The sequence below is a fragment of the Bombus fervidus genome, chromosome 5 (genome assembly GCF_041682495.2).
Source record: "Bombus fervidus isolate BK054 chromosome 5, iyBomFerv1, whole genome shotgun sequence".
NCBI lineage: Eukaryota > Metazoa > Arthropoda > Insecta > Hymenoptera > Apidae > Bombus > Bombus fervidus.
This window is the reverse complement of record NC_091521.1, coordinates 10500220-10521890: the sequence shown is the minus strand read 5'-3', so window position 1 is coordinate 10521890 and position 21671 is coordinate 10500220. Positions and strand designations below refer to the sequence as shown.

General features: G+C 33.8%; 2 protein-coding genes and 1 long non-coding RNA gene across 8 annotated transcripts in view; 2 read left to right on the top strand and 1 right to left on the bottom strand.

The window, feature by feature from the left end:
• LOC139987525 (protein RUFY3) overlaps positions 1 to 3379 on the top strand; it is a 30450-nt gene extending 27071 nt beyond the window's left edge. For all 4 annotated transcript variants that reach the window (XM_072003870.1, XM_072003868.1, XM_072003869.1 and 1 more), the window contains one exon: positions 1786 to 3379. In XM_072003870.1, the coding sequence (XP_071859971.1) occupies positions 1786 to 1926 (141 nt within the window). In that variant the 3' untranslated portion in view covers positions 1927 to 3379. The remainder of the gene's footprint in view (positions 1 to 1785) is intronic.
• A 6354-nt stretch (positions 3380 to 9733) lies between these two features.
• LOC139987587 (uncharacterized) lies at positions 9734 to 13256 on the bottom strand. The gene is made up of 3 exons (XR_011799882.1): positions 13076 to 13256; positions 9948 to 10078; positions 9734 to 9848 (listed from the first exon to the last, which is right to left on the bottom strand). It is a non-coding gene; the product is annotated as an uncharacterized lncRNA (long non-coding RNA).
• A 2838-nt stretch (positions 13257 to 16094) lies between these two features.
• The window catches only part of LOC139987219 (lachesin), a 163351-nt gene continuing 157774 nt past the window's right edge, over positions 16095 to 21671 (top strand). For all 3 annotated transcript variants that reach the window (XM_072003222.1, XM_072003221.1, XM_072003223.1), the window contains exon 1: positions 16095 to 16183. In XM_072003222.1, coding sequence (XP_071859323.1) covers positions 16111 to 16183 — 73 coding nt within the window. In that variant the 5' untranslated portion in view covers positions 16095 to 16110. The remainder of the gene's footprint in view (positions 16184 to 21671) is intronic.

Here is a 21671-nt window from a genome sequence, read left to right as displayed (position 1 = left end):
GATATTCAAAGACCATAAACCAAAAGTGGTCGTTCAGAACATAGCATGAAAAACAGTATAAATCTAAGAAAATTTTTTCCAAACAATGGCATACATTATTGCTCACAAGTGTTACGTATCTCCCATTTTTAATAAAAATGAATTAACGTTTGGTACAGACTATGAATTTTATATTTTATACATTTTTTCATAAAATTATTAATATACGTATAATTATTATCATACTTATATAAGTTATAATTATCGTATAAATATAAATATAAACTATATATTACAACATAGTTCATTCATGATTCCTTTCAATCTTCGTTCTAATATACTTACTGTTTTAAGGCTTTTGGGCAGAAGCGTGAGTCTAGGGAATGATACACAAAATCGATATTTACCGTAAGACTAAATTTTATTATGATCTTCCAAGTCGTAATGTGGGTGTATATAGAAAAGTGTTTTAGTACTTGAAATTTTTAATTAACTTTTTTATAATTATAATATAAGCAGATCTAATTATTTTCTGTTAGATTGTAACCGGAGAAAGAAATTTGAGCTAGATTTTTCTACCGAAATTTTATCCAGGGTTTTCATAAATTAAGGGTTTTTTTCGTTCGTTCTATTTTTTTTTTCTGAACTCCTGAATTTGTTTATTGGAAATAAGAGAAGATCAGCCTGATAACGATCGTTTTCATGGTCTTAAATTTTCTAACTAAATGTAATTGGAGCTGAACAGAATAATTTATTTATTTCATTTTTAATGCAGCGCTTCATATCCATCAAAAGTCAGGAAGTAGTACGTATTTATAATCGCGGGAATTAAAGTAGATCCAACGAAAATTAAACATTAAATGACATTTGTTACAATTAAATTAATATTTGTTAAAGTCAAAAATCAAAACCAAGAGAGAATAAAGTTTTATCAAGTTTAAGTGGATATCGTTGATATCGACTACTGAGGTCGCCGAAACGAGATTCAGGCATTTAATTTAATGAAATAAGCTGAAGCATAAATCGCAATATCGTCGAATACGATTAAACAGAGGACAGGTCTTAGGTGGGAATGATGTATTTTGAAACTAGTAACCATGCAGAATTCTGAATAAGATCTAGGTCAATTTTGTCTCAAGTCAGTTTCAGGACTCGAACCTCATTTCTACTTTCATCTTAGCAAAATTTCTGCCTGATCACGATTTTCTAGTAAAGGGAACAAATTGAACTGATTCAAAAACTAATAAGAAAGTTTCGTTTTATCGAGAAAGGGGAAGTTTGAAATAGACCAAACTGGCTGTGGAACGAATTGTTTATTCTTGCAAAGTTCGACCACCTTGCTTTGAAATATGTAATGTATAATAATAATCGATTAATCATAGATCATGACCATTCTAGGTATTTCAATACGCCATATGTGTAAACAAATAATTTCCATTTTTACATTGCACAAAACTAAAATTTCACATACATATTACGTGTTTTTTAATTTCGTGATTTTTTAATTTATATTACTTACTAATATTAATAACTAATACCTAATAACAAAAAAAAAAAAAATTCCTTGCAACACATGCTATCAAGAAATACCAATTTTACTTAATAATGATTATTATTAACGTAACAAGAATATTTAATTCGTAACTATCCCCATAAATAAATTATCTCTATACACACCAAGCATCTGAAAGCTTGCAAACTGTCACTCTACATCTTCATCGATTTTACCACTCAAAAGTTTGGACGACAATCTTCTCTCTTTTCCATTCTCTCATCACTAATTCGAATTAATTGTGTCTGTTGCAGCACCATTGTCGAAACTGCGGCAAAATCTTTTGCCATGCCTGTAGCGACAACACCACAGCCCTGCCGAGTTCGACGAAACCTGTTCGCGTTTGTGACGAATGTTACGTGTTTCTGGTCGGCCGTTACTCTGGTGCACGCTAACAGTAACATCGTGTGACTGGTTGTCTATCGGTCAGGCAACACGAACCGTTCGTTCGTAGGTAGCCAATCGAGCAACGAAGCCGAGAACGAGAAGAATGGAAGAAAAAGATCTGTCCCGCACATATACTTACATCACACACGTACACGATGTCTCGAAGGCTGCTTCCTTCGGCATCGAATCTTATTCGAAGCTGCTCGAATTTTCCATTCGACGCACGCGGTTGTCCGAAAAAGCTGTCGACGCGACGCTGCCTCGCCTTGCGTCCAATTCCTTTCATCCCAATATCATCCAGGCGACGTTTTGTAAAAGATTTGCTTGACGCGCTCGCTGTGCGGAGCACTGTCGACATTTTGTTACTCAATGAAAAGCATAATTTTATGGAATGGAGCCTTGCTATTGTTTTTAAGTCATATTAGATGGAGGAAGTGTTTGCACACCATTATTGTTTTGATATTTAAGTAGTTATTTAAATACGCGGTTAAAATGAAGAAACAAACGGAACTATTAATTCTACTATAGCGTGGTTGTCGAACATAGCAGGGTGAATCTCACACTTCGAGCATCACGCGTAACGTAAATATTAATATTTATTTCCTAGAAGAAGCTGAGAATATAAATTTGCTGCGTCTGATACCAGAAATACTAGGAATCTTGAAGACAGAGAAACAATTTATTTTTCAATCGTTTGGTGCTTCTGAATTTCTCATTGTTCGTTATTTTCATATATTTCTCATTTTTTATACAGCGATTTCTAATCGTAACTGTCGAGTCATATATGAATTGTAACAGTTTGAGTTAAATTATTTAACGGTAAGTCTTACTTTTGCAATTGTCAGAAAGTTTTATTACTCCCCCCTCTCTTTCTCCTGAAGACAAAAATTGTTATACTACTTGATGATACAAGATTTGTCAAATAAGCTACCGTAATCACTCACGACTCAATGATAATGTAACAGTTTTAACTTAAAAATCGAACAGACTTAAGTGAGAGATTTAGAGGCAAAAATTGTGAAAAGGTTGATCGGTAGTAGAATATAAATATGTGCAAATACTTTTTGTAATCGTTCAACTGAAAGTAATCTCCTTTCTGTTCGTTTGAAAGTACAGTCAGGAGGAGAAGGCTTGGAAACTTTGAATCGCCAAATCTTCGCTGTTAGCCAGATCAATGATAATCAAAATACATGCATACACATGTAACATACGTTACTATGTTCTTCGGTTTCTCGAAAGTTTAGACGTCCGTTAGTTCCTTTCGCGGTGGACTGTTATCGAGAAACGCTCTGACGAATGTTAATAAACCGAGTATTTTATATTCAGATAATTGTAAGTAAATGCGCCCTCGAATTCGAGTTGTGAAAAAGATTTTCGAAACGCGTGCCTGTACAATGATATTTTTTAAATGTTCTGTAGCGTGATGGAAAGATTTTATGCGAATAAAAGGCTGGTTTTATATTTCCCATATTATCAATTCTTTCTCCTCTCCTTTGTGTGTTCGCGTATCGTACTAATTTTCCTTTCATCAGTATAGCAGATCGGCGCAGTCTTCAAAGGGAAATCGTAATCTTGAAAGAAGATTTGGCGGCATTAACTTCTTAAATTAAAAACACAAATGAAATATTATAATGCGTTGAATCTTGCTTTATATGACTATGATTATCCTAGCTTTGAAAAATCTCTGACGAAACATTTTTAATTATGGTGAATGCTTATTGTGTGTCGTGCAATTCCTCTTTAGTGTTGTTCATATAAATATTCAAGATTAGTTATTAAGATTTTGAAATATGGAGATAATATAACGAAAAACATTTCTAGTAAAATGAAGATTTGATCTTTTGTTGAAATTAAGCAGCTCTATGAAAATTACAAAGATTAATTAATGGTTTCTTAACTATTCTTTAATTGTGCAACATTTCATACTGATTGTCTCGTTAAAAAGCACATTTTTCTTGATCGATCCTGTTTTTTTAATAATTATTTATTCAACGTTTAACCAAATTCAACATTTTATTCTTTGACAGAAGTTTATAATAAATAATCCTTTTTCAATCGTACCACGTACGTAATTGAATGTATCGGCTGTCAGAAACACCGCGAACTTTCCGAACAATTCAATATCTCGCGAGTATAAAATTTGTCCAGCGTAGAGCACGGATTATATACATATAATTAAATTCTCTGCACACTGGAATATCTATATGGATACTGAATTTGTACATCGTAATCAATAGACGCAATGAATTTATTTACGAGAGTCAACAGCGAAGAATTCACAAAAGATCACGAGAATCCACTGTTGAAGAAATAATATGCTTTATTTGCTACTTGGAAACTCTACTCGCCACGTGTTAAAATCGCTCTGTATAACAATTGGACTATGATATATATATTTGCCGAAATTCTAATTACAATAGATGTAAAATTGTATACAATGTACATGATACACAAAATTATATAAAATATTCAAGGTATAGCACTTTCTATAATATTTGACACGTAAAGCAACTTTCTACCAAGGTTCTACTTTTCCAATTATATTCTGAAAAATATAAATTTGCATATAGATCCGCAGCTTATTAATCGTATATTCAGACAATAGAATTAAGAAATTGACAAAAAGTGGAACTGATCAATTTGTCTACCAAAAAACTAACGTATGAATCAAACGTAAAAATGTGAATATCATTGGAAACGTAGGAGAATGTAAGGGAATCTACGAAAATTTAGGAGAATACAGAGCGGTGGCAATCGCCATAATATCTCATTCGGTGGTACTAAAGAACAAATCGTTTTCGAGAGGAGTGTCGAAGAAGAAAAAGAAAGGGAGAAAGAAAGAGGAGCTTCCAGCCACACGGAAACCGTGCCCGTAGAAAATGTCGACCATAATGTGCAATCTACCTGCCGAACGTAAATCTGTTCCTCAGCTGCATACACGGTTCTTTCTAATCTTTGCCGGGAGAACCGCACGCCATACCATTGACTCACCGTCGCCATCGCTGCTGGAAAAGCAGTAAAACAGTCCCTGGCCACCTTCCACGGTGCTCTTATCCTTTCTAGACGTTAACAATGCCCTCTACCACAAGATTGTGCGGTGTATCTATGTATTAAACTACGTACATATGTACAGGGTGTTCTATTTTAATAAGCACACATGGGCGGCCTATGAAATTGACCGAGACACGGAATTTTTCTTCGCAAATTGCTCGATTTACAAAGTAACAACACGATCCTTTAGAGTGGCGTCGGGGTAGTTGAATAGGTTTAGAATTAATTCATTGGCGATTCATTATGAATCGGAAACCGTAAAAAGAAACTTTATAGTTTAAGTTTCGCGAATTCTCTAATGAGGATCCTAAAAATAATTTTTTGGTCTTATTGTTTTAGGAAACTTTGATAAAAATTTATTGACCGCCAATTAAGTATTTAGTGAAACGTGTACTTTATAAATTGGAAAACATATTTGTGATTTGTTCCTTTTTATTTATTAATTTTTCATATTAATAGACATACCGATACTTTGACTGTATCTACTGAGATCCATAACTGGAGCTTATGGAATTATATAATAATTTCAGAAGAACAAGTTGACAATTTTAATGGAACAAATAAATGTGACGATTAAATTTTTGAGATTGAGATATTGTGCTAGCTTTTTCCTTCTTGCAAGAGAACTTCAGCAGTTAAATTTAATATTCCTTTATTTGGGATAAGTGTGAGCATCGCCTTTCGCGACAGGGTAAGTAGTATATCTCGAGCAATAATCTGCCAAGCATATGATACATAAATAGCATGAAGCGTATAATGTTCTACTTTCGTTTTGTACAATGTTATATAACTTAGAAGTTACATTACTAGTAATATGGTAATACTTTTCTATATTGTTACTATACACTCCTTTTTGTCATAATCAAATAAACTTCTCGTTTGAAATTGATAATTAAATAATTCGAATGCATTTGATTGTAAATCGGGCGTTGCTTTATCAATCTTTTTTATATCTTTTTTGAGAATAATATGTATAGTACCAAAGCATAAAATGCTTCATTTTCATAAAACAAATTCTACGATTGTAAGAATCAACAAAATATAAAAATCGACATTTTTAAAAGTAACTTATCTTCAGACCTAAATTCGTGCCTTTAACGCAATAATCTTTTTCTATTCTACCAATGACATCTTTTTACCAAGTACATATTACACATACATGTTTTAGTAAATGAAACATCATAAGATATTAAAGCCTGAATTCATAAAGATCAATGATTAAAACAAGCCAAATGTTAACATATCAATCAGGTTCCATATTTGAATTAATATAGCTCTTTGATGGTTCTTTAAATCCACAGAGATCACAAACTATGCGATGTTCAATGGTTCGGTAAAATAAAAATTCTCAAGTCCTATCAAGCAACTGAATAAGATGTCTCCTATATCAGGCGTATGTTCGTTAATTGATTAACTCTTTGAGCGCTATGAAGCCATTTCTGTGCCCGCGTACATTCAATAAGCGCTATGAACTCATTTGTGTCTCCGCGTACATTCAACGACCGCTATGAACCTACCTATGAAGATAATCTTTACTCCCGTGCTCAGAGATAAAAAGTCAAAGTAGTAGCAGAATACTGTTTATGTGTCATTGGAATTTCCTCCCGCAAAACTACGAATTATTTCACGTGATCTAACGTACACTCGGAAGAATTATTAATTCCCATTAGTAATTATTATAATAACCTACCTTTTCAATATAGAGCTTTTCTTTTATCAGGCTCTGCATCTCATTGCCATAGTACTAAATATTTGTGGTCGTACGAAAGTACCACTAAAAGTAGTACAAAGTATATAATATGCTTAGACTTAATTAATCGATGCATAAATGCTATAATAAATATAACGTGATGGCAATTCTTTTGCAGCCACTATACTTGCGAGTCATTGAAATCGATCAGCTGTATGCTATACTAAATAATTATCACACCCTGTATATTAGTGCACTTACCTACTACATTCTATAGGTATGTAGAGGGAGTTATCGGTGTCGTGTTACACGTGTGCTCGCGATGCTTGCCGGCCGACTGCGGTAAGTTCCGAAGGGTGGTTCCGAGCCGCGGCCGTCCGTGTAGGCCAACTTGTCGGCTATCTACGACTTTCGAAAGCTCGTTAGCCAAGAGCGTGCACGCTTAAACGGCCGCTAAATTGAAATCGATCCTTGCAGCTTTTGGCGTCGATGCCCGAACCCGCCGCGTCTCGAGAATCCGACCGCGAGAACACACTCGTACCGAACCACGTGCCTTGCACCAATGTGCACGCGACAATCTTGTTAAACTCGGGGGAACGCAAGCTCGTTGTTTTCGGGAAGAGGATCGTTACACGTTCGAGAAGGTAGCACGAGGATCGCTCCAAGATTTCCGCACAAATCCTCTCTACTCAACTTCGACTAAGTTACTCGGCGGTTAAGCGGCCCGATGCTTTTTCTTGTGAATAAATTTTGCAGAGTACGTCAAGACGAGGCGTAGGTTTTTTATTAAGCTAATTAGCCATGCAAGACTTGCCAGTTAACGTACGGTGAAACGTTTCGTCTTGTAAAGTTGGAATGTGTTTTACGTACAGTTTACCTTTTAAGATTTCGTTTGTTCGTTTCTGTAATTGAAAATGTCAATGGAAATAGAAATATGGACAGAAAGAAAGGAATACTTTTGGAAAATAGGTATTTCTGTCCACCGGCAGATAGATACCATTCTAATTTTATCAGGTATCCAGAATGAAGAGTAATTTATTAGTAATGACAAAAAATAGAGCCAGAGAAATTGTTAATTGTATACATGGCACAGAACCACTAGAATAGTCAGGTTATTATTAAAATACACTGTACAGAGAATGTTTGGAATTATTTTTAATGGGATAGGATAGAACTCTCCGTACAGTGGTCAGGGTAAATGAGTTTACTTATATTTTATTAAATTGCTATACCACTTTACGTACAGTCCAGAATAACGTATACTCTGGTTCGCTGCTTCGTTATAAGAGAAATTCTTCCTTAAAATCCATTATGAATATCGTTCCTTTCAAATTTTCACTTATTTCGTTAATACACCTTGGCGTTAATTTCATTTAGAACATTAATATACTTTATGCTAAATTCATTATTTGGTTTATAGGTACTTAGGCTCCAACCCCTTCAAGTGACTCCCTTTACAACCCTTCATTAAAGTTTACAGATGAATTAATAAATCGTTTCTTTAGTGCTTTGCTGGTTCTTTTCCATATTTATCATTTCTATTTTAAATATAAAATTATTTTTAACGATAGCTAAACGTGTCTTTTAAAGATGGCATCTTAAATTGACATCCTTAAATGTTGATTTGATCCGCTTCATATTGAAATTTTTCTAGTTTTCGACTGTGCGATACTATTTCCAAATACTTGTTCTTAAAAATAGAAATGAATAATGGCCTCCTCTACCTATTAGAATAAAATGAAATATATTATTAAACAGATTAAAATATATTTTCTATTATAAAGATATATTTTCTTCAAATTTTCTATTTTAAGTAAATTTAAATATTTCATTGTGTTTCAAATCAGTAATAAAAGATGTCCGAATATTTTTTTCCTCGAACTGATTGCCTGATTCATTAAACGTGATTTATTTCTAATGATAATGTAGCTTCCAGCTTTAGATTAAATCATCTGTACCTCGAAAGCAAGAAGTATACTTAGATAAAGCTAAAGTCAGCATAAACATTGTTGCTTTTTAATTAAACTTGTATTGCAACCATCTACGTTCACTTAATTTTATCTCCAACTTCATGCTTTCTACGCTCAGTTTCTAAGTTCTTTTTAACTAGCTAACTCGTTGTTTTCAAGTTACTTCTAAATTTCTCCGGCCATTTTCTTACTTCCCAAGGAAGCACGTAACATCACCGTATTTCCAAGTTACAATTTTTTCCTTTCCAATATAAAGGAACATTATTGTTTTAGACTAAAAAATGCATTAGATCTTCGACCAGTAATAGACATTCTAGTAATGCAGCTTGCAAATCAATGGACACGGGAGAGAATAAATTCGCGATTTACTAAGTTGTCTGTGCCGAAATGATGAGTCAGTGTATGTAAGATCATGCAAATAAAATAATACCGCATGCATAACAGCATTAACGATAGTATGGCGTGTTTAGTAACTCGTGGAACGCTGTGCCTAGATCGCGAATGTAATGCCTTTACATCGGCATGACCGACACGCGAAATGTTTAAAGCTCACGTTATTATGTCATAAGAGCATTTTGTAGTTCTTGCTGATCGCGGAAACTATAGGAAATGCGCTTAAATATAAATATGTTTATTTATTCGTGCTGGTTGAGCAAAATGTTGGATATAAATCGTGAACAATCTGTAAATGTTTGTAGAGTATAGGACATATATTATTACGTTACCAGTTACAAAAATTCATATACACTTTTTATATACAAATTTTTATGTGAAATTTCCATAAGCCTTAAATAAATATCAGTTAGATAAAAGGGAAGTATGTATCGCAGTAATTATGGAGAAATAAAATGACTATCGTTTAGCGAGGTGTCGAACATAATACCGGTTGAAATAGGTTTAAAACAATTTTGATTAAAAGTTTCCGCATTTCACGTAGTTAAATTGTTCTGCGTCCCATTCGATTTTCGTTAATGTTGATCTATCTACCTGTATATATAGAATGCTTGACTATACAACAAACTACTATAATCTATGCTTGTTACATATCTAATACTACTTAAACAAGAAGTGTTTATATCACATTAACAATCATATCAACAACAAAAAAACAATTTAGATTTCAAGATAATTTAGAAAATTTTAATCGAGCAACTGGCAAAATATTTAGAGCGGACCAATGTTTCCTAAAAGTTATAGAATTTAACCTGTAAACAATGAACTGAAAAAAAAAACAGAAACAATTATTCTTTATTTCAAAAATACACATTTAAAACAGTCAATAAAAATAGTCGAATAGAACGAATACAAAAATATTCACCTCAAAATTGAATATCCAGGTAATCAAACTAAGCATTGGTCACAACACTGAAGGTAGACTGTAGCCGAAGAAAACTCATATTTGGGGCGTTTTCCCTTTTACGGGAAAAGTACGCTACCGGAACTGTGTGCCTGTAATAAGTGAAAGCAATTGCGCGTAATAACATCTGGCCGGAGGTGCGATTCCATCTAGCAGCACGCGGACCTTGTATAGTATCCGTGGCGAGGCTGAATTATCACGCGAGGCTGTACTATTATGAGGAACATTTAAAAATCAACACTGCCGCGTATAGCTAGAGATTGAAGCGGGTTGATGACATAATACGAGAAATTATTAGGATTATTTACTAAGGCCGGACCGCTGCACATTCGTTGCTTTAATCACACTAATGGTACGTAATGGAGTCGCGAATTCAATGTAATCCTACAGTACATATAGTGACTCACGAAAGTACTTAAACAGTTGCTATACAAAACTTTTATGTAATGTGTGACCTGCTCTCGTAAAATGTGCTTAAAGTGTGAAAAAAAAAATCGATTTCGACTGTTTCATATTCTTTTACAGGCAAACGTATGCTTTTTACAATAAGACCAATCCCAGTTTCCTGGAATAATTGTTGCTTTCACAATTCGCAATTAAAATCGTGTTACTAATGAAAGTAGACAGTTATTACGTTAATGGTAACGTCTACACATACTCTGATCAATCTTGAATCTACGTAATGTAGTTGAAAACGAAATAAACAAGCCCGTCACAAATCGCATAATTTTAAACACGTTTATATCGAAAAATTGTTTTCTCGCGTTAATTTATTTTTACCAAGACATGTTGCGTCATATATTATATTACGTGTATTATATACCTACGTTAAATAAAATTTCAAATAAATTTTGTTAGTGTATTTGAATATAGTTATGTACTAAAAGTACTAACCAGACCGAGTGAATTCATCATCGAGCATAGTGTTAGTTGTAAACCGAAACGCACCAACAATTGTGTTGACCTTGCCGGAAAACTGTCTATTTTTCGGCAGACTGAAATTCACGCGCAACTTATTGTCACCGAAAGGATTACTATCGGTCGTGCACGATCCTCAAATCATACGCCCGACTGGCTTCAACGAGACGAAATAGAATGGCGGCGTGCGTGTCACTGAGTATAATAGGTTGAACGACGAAAAAGGAAATCAGAATAAAAAACAGAAAATAGGGAGAGGGAGAGAGAGAGAGAGAGAGAGATACGGAGAAAGGAAAAAAGAGGTCGAAAATTCTGTGACACATCGAAGCGCGGGAAAGTTATGTGGAATAGCGAAAACAAATAATCGTTTTCCGTAACAATGCGCACAGCAAGCTGCTTCGTATTTTATTGTTGCTGCCTGCGTGTTTACCCCGGCAATTCGGATTTATCGGCAACAAATGGATTTATGACCACGACGAGATTTTCAAAGGCCGATCAACAATTGATTCGCGTCTTCTAGTCATATTCTATTCAATGTGGGTCACGTGAATTGATTGCGTCACCGATCGAAAATATAACCAAACGAAATTTTATTTCGACGACACGCTTCGGTTGTGGTCGATTTTCGAGATCACGAACGCCCCGATAGTCAAAGAAAAAAGTAAAATTTAGGTACTGTATTTTTTCTACCCTGGTAACACGTTATATTTTATTGGTCCAATTTGATTTTGTATGAAAGTAAATTAAAGGATTTTCGAGCACAGTTTTTATGAAATAAAAAAAAAAAAAAAAAGAAGATATCGTAGAAAATGTTGCGATACATTTGACAATATGTACAGTGTATTCGACGAACTTATTTTTCTGTTGTATTGCTGTTAAATGAATCGAACGTGTCGAATCATTAAACGTAAGCGGATATTCCGAATTTGTGAAGCTTAAAACACCGAACGCGTGGAATTAAATGGGCGATAACGCGAAAATCCCGAATTTTTGATAAGAATAGCAAATATTGATTTTTATGTGCATATTTGATTTTCTGTTCGAAATTCAAACTATAAAGTAACAGGCAGATCGTGCTGGTAGCTTTAAACAATTTTTCGGAATATTCTGCGAAAAGTTCGAATAAATAGGTTAAATTCTTAGCGAGATAGAGAATCTATCGTCTAGAACAGTACAGTTTTGCAAAGAGTGCGATCCTAGTTTCAATAAAAGATATTTCTCAGATGAATTACTTTATTTTATTTGAGACATTGATTGCCAATAGTTTGAACTTAATGTTTGAACGTTTGTAGTAAGATACATAAAAGGAAACAAAAATCGATTTTTAGAAATTGCATTTTCTAGAGAGGAATACAATTCTTTTTTCATCTTTCTTAAAGAGAGAATTTTGCACGCTGAGTTTCATTGAAATCCTCGAGCAATTGTATAGATGCAACGTGTGAACAAATAAGGGAACGACGTGACTCGTACGCATTCATGTTCTTCGTTCAAAAATTGCATAAAGGATCTTTCCCTCGCGTAGTATATAAAGTGTTAGCAAATATTAAGAACTGTACTTAGGAACTGATGTTGCTTAAAAATCAATTTTCTTCATTTATCATAATTTATTTCTTTTTCAAAAACTAGTTTAATGCTCAATATTTCGTAGAATTTTAATGACTATTAGTATTGCGACGACAGCGTAAATTGTCGTGCGAAGTTCATTAAACTCGGTGAAAAATGAAGTAATATAATGTTCTAACACATTATTTCAAACATGATAGTTGTATGGTGCATGATAATTAATAACACGTTATACGAACTTTCACGTTATATATTCTAAACTATGTTACTATGTCATTATTTTATTCACGCGTTCAATATCTTAAAAGTTATTTATGGACAGAATATAGAGCTCGAACGTTAATTTATGTCAGTTCATTTTATTATACGTAAAATTAATAGACTTTCGCTTAATCCTTGTCACGCACATTTTATTTTAATAAGTATAGAATCGATTTTCAAAACAAGATACGTACATATCGATGGTCCTAATTTATTAATGAACACGAAGAAGAGTCAACAAATACGAGTAACGAAATGAAATAAAATCTCAAGAATACGTATGGCAAGTATAAGAAGAATATCCTTGCAAGAAAAGAAATTATTTTTTTGATTTATTTAAGACTCACCTCGTATATCCGTATCGAGCATCGTCCTTACGGAGATTATAAATGATCGCGTTCGATTCCCTCTGATCCTCTTTTCCTCTTTTCCCGTTGCACGGCTGGAATGTTTCATTTTCCTCTGCAGTCATTACGATTTCTGACGCGATATACACGAACATAATCAAACATATGCTGCTTTATACGATACTGCAGCGCCTAATGCCTCGATTACAGCGAGATGAAGCGGCAAAACGACGCAGCATATTCCGTATAAACAACGTCATAAAAGCATTGTGGACGCATGGAAATTTTTTCCAGCTGTAGACAAGGAAAACAGGATGAAGGGAAATACATTTAAAAATGGTAGAAACAATTCTCTACTGTTTAATCACGATAAATAGCACTCATAATAATTATTTCTTATGAATTACCATGATCGAAATAATCAAAGATATTGCATTACCAAATGTTATAATAATTATTTCTTATGAATTACCATAACATTCGGGAATGCAATATCTTTGATTATTTCGATCGTTTTGATTACCTTTTTTTTTTTTAGAAAAATTGTATTTTTAACGAAAATTTCAAGAGGATTTTGTTCATAAAAATTATACGACCGAGAGAGCTGTAACGTTTCATTAATAATTCAAGAGATTTCGCGAAAAGAAGCACATACAACAAAATGGTGATTTCAGTACATCATTTTAAGAGTTTTAGCTCTAGTTTTTTCATAGCTACATTTGGATTGGTAAATGTAATAGCTTATAAACTTCGTTTGTTTTATATTTACGAGATGAAGAAGAAAACGATTCTTAACCTAAATAGATAGTTCCATAAACCTTTTTCTCAAAATCCTCTCAACTTTTGTTTTACGATTAGACGGCTTTTAGAGAATTCGACATCGCTTTTATCGTCTTAAAATGGAATTTCATACTTGTTGGTTCCTAATAGAACAATAGATGTTTAAATAATTTTAATAATCTGTACCATAGCATTGTTTGATGTGACATAAAGGAATGAAGCAACGATATTTGCGTTGTAAAACGCATTAGAATCATGCGTCATAAGATGCATAGAAAATCCGACTTTCAGTCTGGAGTGTTAAAAGTGTGAAAGGAGAGTGTTTGGACCAAGTGCTCGAGATTATTATGTGAACAAAGGGCGTACGAGTGCGCAAGATTTTGGGTGAACACTTCTGAATTGTAGACATTCTAGGAATTACTACGTCGAGCGAAGAAGATTGAGATGTAGAGAAAGAAAGGATGTGCATATGCAAGGAGAAATGGTTGGGAAAATGCATGCGTAAGTTCAAAGTTCAATCGAGACCAGAGTTGAGAATGGAGTTTAGGATTACAGTTGAAATTTTTCAGTAAGAGTTTTGCAAGCGTTTTATCCAGCGGAGTAAAAGTTGCATTTTAATCAAGTTATTACTAGATATTACTAGTATTATTAAATTATAATTATTGTTGGTCATATTATGAAATGTTACTGATTTATTTAAAATTGATACTAAATTTAGCATTGAATATATGTGCGTATTATTAACGTTTTACGAGTTAAATATCATTATTAAATTATATTATTAAATGAGTTCTGACGTGCAATGAGTTTGAGTTGAAATTTTCATTATTAAATTCTGCAGTTCAACATTTCTACACTAACATTAATAATAATGTTATATATATATAATATAAACTCGATATTCATCAAAAATCGATTCTGTCACTATGGCCAATAGACGAAACGAGATAACTCACGAAGCGATGAGTCGACAGAATAATTTCGATTACGAAATGACCCAGTTGACAAATTAAGCTAGGAAACTTGGCTGGACGAAACTATTCGTCTATTTGGTGTCTCGAATTCTTCGAGATCGGCCGATAATAGTCGCGCGAAAAGCTTTTCGTAAACTTCGATTAAACTTCTCAATGTACGGTGTAATTTATATTCATCAATGCATGAGTAATTCTTAAAGCTTGTTATAATAACTTTCGTCGGTCAAAGTGATGGAAGATAGAGAAAAGTTGGATTCGTGCTGTTGCAGTTTTCAACTTGATAATTAATTACCGCGATACGAAACAACGGGTGATCCCGCAGAAATTGAAGAGAAATTTCGTTACGTATACATGGAGGGATAAGGAAAACAGGAAATTGTACAACTTTATGCTTTTAAATCCTTCTTAAATGGCTGTTACATAAATGGATAAACGGTAACAAGGAGAAGAATTGAGAAGAAGCAACAAAGTTGAGATTAGGATTCATTTTATCATGGTGGTAATAGAATAAAAAATGACTCGGCGATGTTCACATCTTTATATCATTATATTTTAAACTCGTCTTAATTGCCTTTAAGGCAATTTCGGTTTCCACGAAACAATTATTTTGTGACACAATGTACTTTTGTTGCGAATATAATTTCTCAAACATATAAAAATTCCTTCAAATTACTTCATCAAAATTTAATCCTCCGATTCCACTTCTACATTAAGAAAAAAAAAAGAAATCTCTAAAAATCCAACAAATTATTTAAGAGCACATGTTACACGCAAACGCAACTTAGAATCTCGCCACGTATCCTTTCCCTTCTCAAAACATCCCGTTTACACATCAGGATCGCAGTTAGCCCAGCTCGTACTCGATTAAAATATTTCATTCTCGCGTTTCCATGTCGCAACAGAAAAATCCGTGACACAACCTTCCGACGCAATTAACCGGCTTTTAAGACTTCAGCTGATTTAGAACATGGAAGGGCTGAAGATATAGAGAGGAAAATCTTAAAGCAATTACCGGTTGATGTAATTAGCATGAAAAGTTACTGGCGCGGTTCACAGGAAGACAAAGAGAGAGTTTCTCTGTTCGCTCCTAACAGACCTGAAGAGGCACTCGTGTCGGCGTGCCTGGTCGCCGGGACGATTGTAAACAGATATTTTTACGATATTTTCTTGGTAGAGTCTCGCACAGGTGCAACGCGCATGCGTCATACTGTTGGCGGCAAAGCGTCGGGACGCTCATCGTACACCAGCCAGTTGACGTAGCCGCGTCGTCCACGTAACAATATGCTCCCAGTTTTCGCGATCACGGTTCTCTGCATCGCGACATGGGCATCCGCGCTGAACGATCCGCTCTCAGGTAAATCGACTACATCACCTGACCAGCCGATACATTTTTGCATTAAGTTCTTTTATCATTATCAGTGAAATTGAACCATTCCTTCGTCATATTTTTCTCTTTGAATTTCTTTTAAAAAAAGTATTTAAGAAAATATTTTCATAACGCGTTGTAATATGGTTAAGTACGTTTACAAGCCAGTTATAAGAGCGCGCAAGTGTTCACGAATGTTTGCAAGCTACTTGAATAGTTAACGGAGACGTGCAATGTATACGAGCGGAAACGCTCGTTAATGTCTGCGAGTGTTCTCGAGGAGTGTTCCTATACATTCGAAGAACGAAATACCAAGTAAAAGCACGTTTATACGAGAGGAAGAATCTATTGCCTTTTGTTGGTGGATTGGGGGGAGATAGAGGCGAAGAGATCCTTCTTCGCTGACATTTGTTTGATGGCGATGATCAACAGACGCTTGGCGAGAATGTTTGAAAAACATCTTCGAATGTTTATGCGCATTTTGTGCTTTTGATAGAGACTCGGTTGTAGATGTTTGGTATGACAGTTTCTTGGAAGATTGTTATCAGAACCGAAGTTGTTGGATGTGAGATGTGGATTTTTGAAAGATACGCTCTGACGCTTGGTTAGTGTTGCAGTTAATATTCTTAGAAGTTTAATGGCGCGTTGGTAATATATTTCACTCGATTCACACATGGTTGATTACCGGTATAGTACTGCATATGTGTACCTATGCATTTACGATAAGTGTAAGTACGTAAAAACGGACAAGCAGAGGTGTAGATTCAAAAATACATAAAACATCAAGAGTAAAATTTATATGTGTATTATAACATTTGGAAGATAAAATATACTGTTACTCAAATTTAGTTAGCTTTAACACGAATTTGCATAAACATCCGCGATTTAATTATCAGTGTTGGGGCTCTAAATGCAATGCTAACGAATTGTTAGAATATGTACCACGCAGAAGCCAAATTGACCATCATCTGTAAAATTAGACGCTAAATTAGATTCTATTAAATTAAGGTACAGCTAAAAATTGTTCAAAAGTGTAGTTATACAGTTTGGCTTCTCAAAAAAAAAAACAAAAAAAAAAAAGAAACACACACACACAGTTAACATTTAAAAGTCTCGATTGTGATAACATACTATAGGACCACGTGAAAAGTTAGCAATTTTTGGAAAATTACTATTGAAGTTTTCAAAAGAGTATACTTATATCCAAAAAATCACCACACAATAAGGCTATTTGTATGAAGAGAATTTCAACAGAACCAATGTGTGTTCTGTGATATAGGCCCACGTGTAAAGCCTCCAATTTTTGAAAAGTTGTCTATTGAATTTTTCAACAATTTTATGGTACCTATAGGACAATGTGTCAGAGCTTTCAATTCTTGGAAAAGTGTCATTGAATTTTTTCACAGTTTTATGATATAGGGCCACATATCAAAGCGTTCAGTCTTTAGAAACCTGTCATTCAATTCTTTTACAACTGTACGCTATAAAACTACGGATCAAAGTACTTTCAATTTAAAAAAAAAAACAAATCTATCATTGACAACTATCTGCACAGAATATTTCGTATATTACAATATTATAGCGTCTCTGTTGAAATTTCATCAAAAGAACAATCGTAAAGGGACACTACGAAGGTTTCCACAAGTCATAACGTAGTTAGGATATTTTAGTGTCTACGTCCGATATAACAGTGTTAAGTTCTGAATGCCAACTTCCAGCGAGCGCGTGCTAAATTTTACGTGTACAGGAGATACGTATCGTTGTGTGTCAAATCGTCTCCATCGTCCATTTGATCACGATAGAGAGTGTCTTATGAACAATCTCAATACGACGATCGTAAACTGACCGTTTGTAGCTGGTTTGTAATGGTTTGTTACGGTACGTCCAAACGAGGGAGCATAGGAAGACGATGGAGTGAGTGGTTGGTTACTGCTGCTTGTATAATCTACGTGTCACGTTAGACACAGTATACATATTTTACGAAGTTAATCACCGACAACAAAGAGTTATTTCGTTATGGTCTGTGTTCTATAAACTACCGGTGGATATGTAGAATTTTTTGTAGTAGTGAAAAATGACTTGCGGTATGTTGGTTAAAGAAGGTTCTGAAACTTTTGTGATAGAATGTTCGATGGAGTTAATCTATTCGTAAAGAAATTTGAATGAAATATAAATAGCTAGTGAAAAGAAAATAAAGAAATTATGTAGAAAGTTTTTTAATATAGAATTTTTCGAACTAATGGGCATTTACATACTTATGTTTAGAATCTTGATTGAATGAGATTCTAAAATATTTGTAAATAATTACGATATTTAGTGGATCTAATTTATTAGTATAGAAATTGAAATGAAAGAGGTAATGGCCGATAAAAAGGAAGTAAAGGACTATGATAAAATTCTTACAAGATCGTTTGATGTAGTGAAGAACTCTGTGTAAACTTTTAAATGTTTTCAGAAGTTTTAAAAGGTTTTTAAATGTAGTTATAATATTCGATGAAATTAATAAAAAAAATATTTAAAAATGTAGGATTTTTTTCAATTCTCTGTTAAGTAGGATTTTAATATATTTCTGAATGGCTATGATTTTTAGTGAACATGAAAGTAATAATTAATAAAATATGTACGTAACGCTGTCTTCGTATTTTCCCAAGCAACGACAAATTTTTGAATTTTAATTGAATAAAATTTCAAATCTATAAATATTTGTAACATCTAATGAATTAGCTATTAAAAAAATTGAAACAATTAATAGGAAGAATCTAAAAGAAAAAATACATAGAAATTTTCTAAACATTCCAATCGCTCTAACATATATAATTACTTTGTTAGTGTTCGACTTAGGAATTATACAAAGTGCTTCGTGTATAAAAGATTAATCACGTAGTTATAGAATGCAATTATCTTGCAAGATTTCCTGTTTTCTTATTCTGTACTATTTCCTGGATTTCCTGTAGCATTTGCAAGCATAACATCTCTCGATCTCACTTCCGCAGATGATTAAACAGGGGGTTTAATCCTAGTTCCTTCATCGTTCGCATGCAGTTCGTTACGTCTGTGAATCTTTCATTCACATGGAAGACGACATCCTAGTGTCAGTTGTCAGATTTCATGTTAACCTGTTTAGTATCTAACTTGGTTCGGGATATTCAAATTCTAAAGTCCTTTCATTTCTTATTTTTACACGTGATTTAATACAAGTCGATTTATTTTCTGATAAAATCTGATTATTATTTATTTAACCTGATTATCATTGACGTCGACTCTGTTTCTTCAAGATACTTTAAAATATGATAGAATGCAATTTATAGGAAGCTTAAAATAAAATTATTCTAGTGTTGATTAAAAAAATTCAATTGTGGAAGAAGCGTTTAAACACGCTTAATTATCCATACATGTAAACTACTCTGTTACTTACGTTCACGTGTCTTTAATCATAGATTATTATCTGTGTATTACTATCTAGTAGCACGTTCTCGTGAATTTTATTCAAATGTGTACATCACTCACATGTTCGAAATCGATAGTTTAACTTATACATCATGCTTTTATTTTACATTTTCAGTTCATTATATTATGAAATCTATACAGCGTGCTTTATAATTGGTGGTGTAACCAAAAAGAGGATCATATCAAATTAACTAACAGCAAAATTTGCATAAACAGAAACTAACATTATTGCAAAATATAAAATAAAATCTTTTTATACCAGGCTTTGTTTTCAAGAAAATTGCTTTTAATTATTTGTCTAATGCATGTCCCGATTTTTATTTATGGAGTCATCTGTAATTAATTAAATTACATTTCCCAGAAATATTATAAAAGTGGAGCAATTAAAAAGAAAGATTGTTTTAACATTTGCTAAAATAATGCGGCAGAACACGCTATAAAATGTTCCTAGAAATTTAATACGAAATGCAGAATTGTGTACTCGACAGAATGGGGAAACATTTTCAATAATTTCTAAAGCAATAAAATTTATCGTGCGTGAATATCTTGTTTCATTGCGCGTTATGCATTAGCCAATATAATAAACACAAACATAAGCACACAGCTATAATACCTTTAGAGAGATTTATTAAATACCATGCTTATATACATGCATTAAATAAATATTTGAACTTAATTTGATGGAAAACAACGTCTTCGATATAAAAATTTTATCCTATTTTCCATCCTTGCTCTTTTTTATATAGAACCACTGGCTTCTCGATTATATCGATATTCTCACCAATTGTAGGATGCCACGTATTATTTGATTACGTTAATCGTTTCTGGGCACAGCAACAATATTTACAATTACACTGATCGATATCAAATTTTTCATTTCTTTTCATTAATCCGTTTTTTGTATTTTGCCTACTTATTGATATAGTTCTAATCCATTATTCCATAAGTTTTATGAATGAAACGAAGTATAAACTGTTATTTACGATCCATAGGTGCTCAAAGAACAGCGTGTCAATCAGAATACGTGAAGACATTTCATACTCTCATCCTATTTACGTCTTCGCTTTGGAATTGCTTTGGGTAAAAAGTAGATTAATACAATTTTCATAGAGAAATTTCGATTTTCAGTCTCACAATCTCTAACTCATAGAGAACTTCTTACCTTTATATTTTTCATGTCGCTTCTTTCGTTTCTCCAATTCCTCATTCTCGTTAATGTTGAAACGCTCACTAATACAAGGAAAATTTCTCGACTTTATTTTGCTATGTCGCATCCCCTAGAAAATGATGAAAGATGACAACCATATACATATAAGTTAATTACATATTTTTATTCTTTAATTTTTAATTTGCATTAACCTCAAGGTATTCTCTACCCTATCCCATAAAAAATTGCTTGTCTCTATTTTCTCGCGTGGCATTGTTCATCCCAAAGAAAACCGATGAAGGATGATCGGCTTCGAACAGAGCCAATCCATTCTCGAACGTCACCCTCCTGAAATACGTAAGCGTTTCTGGGGGGAAAAAAAGAAAAACGAATGGCTCGGGGCCGTGACACGCTCGATAGAACTGGAGAGAGCGCGAGAGAGGTGATCGAAATCTTATCGCGACGCTGGATCTCTTTAATCGCCACCCCCGTTTTACTGCTTCGTATATAGTTGCATAAAATGCGCGTCAGTCTTGACTCGCGCACCACGTCGACGCCGCAGGATCGCGTTGTAAATTTAGTTTCCTCATCGATCGCGAAACGATTGTGCCGCGCTCGCTAAATTATCTCTCGTTTTCTAGTTTTGTCGCTCGTATTTCATTTAACGGCCAGGCAATCTAAGGAGAGCCGAATGCTCGATAAACAATCACGTTGCTATCTAACTGGAAACAATTCTGCTTTGGAATTGTTTTGAATGAATACGAGACAAATATCGACCCGTGATCGATCGTGTTGTTCGGTACGTAGCTGCAGATAAGTTGTGAAATGCTTTATTCGTATTGATGTGACCGTGTTTAGTAAAATGTTTGTGTGATACTTAGA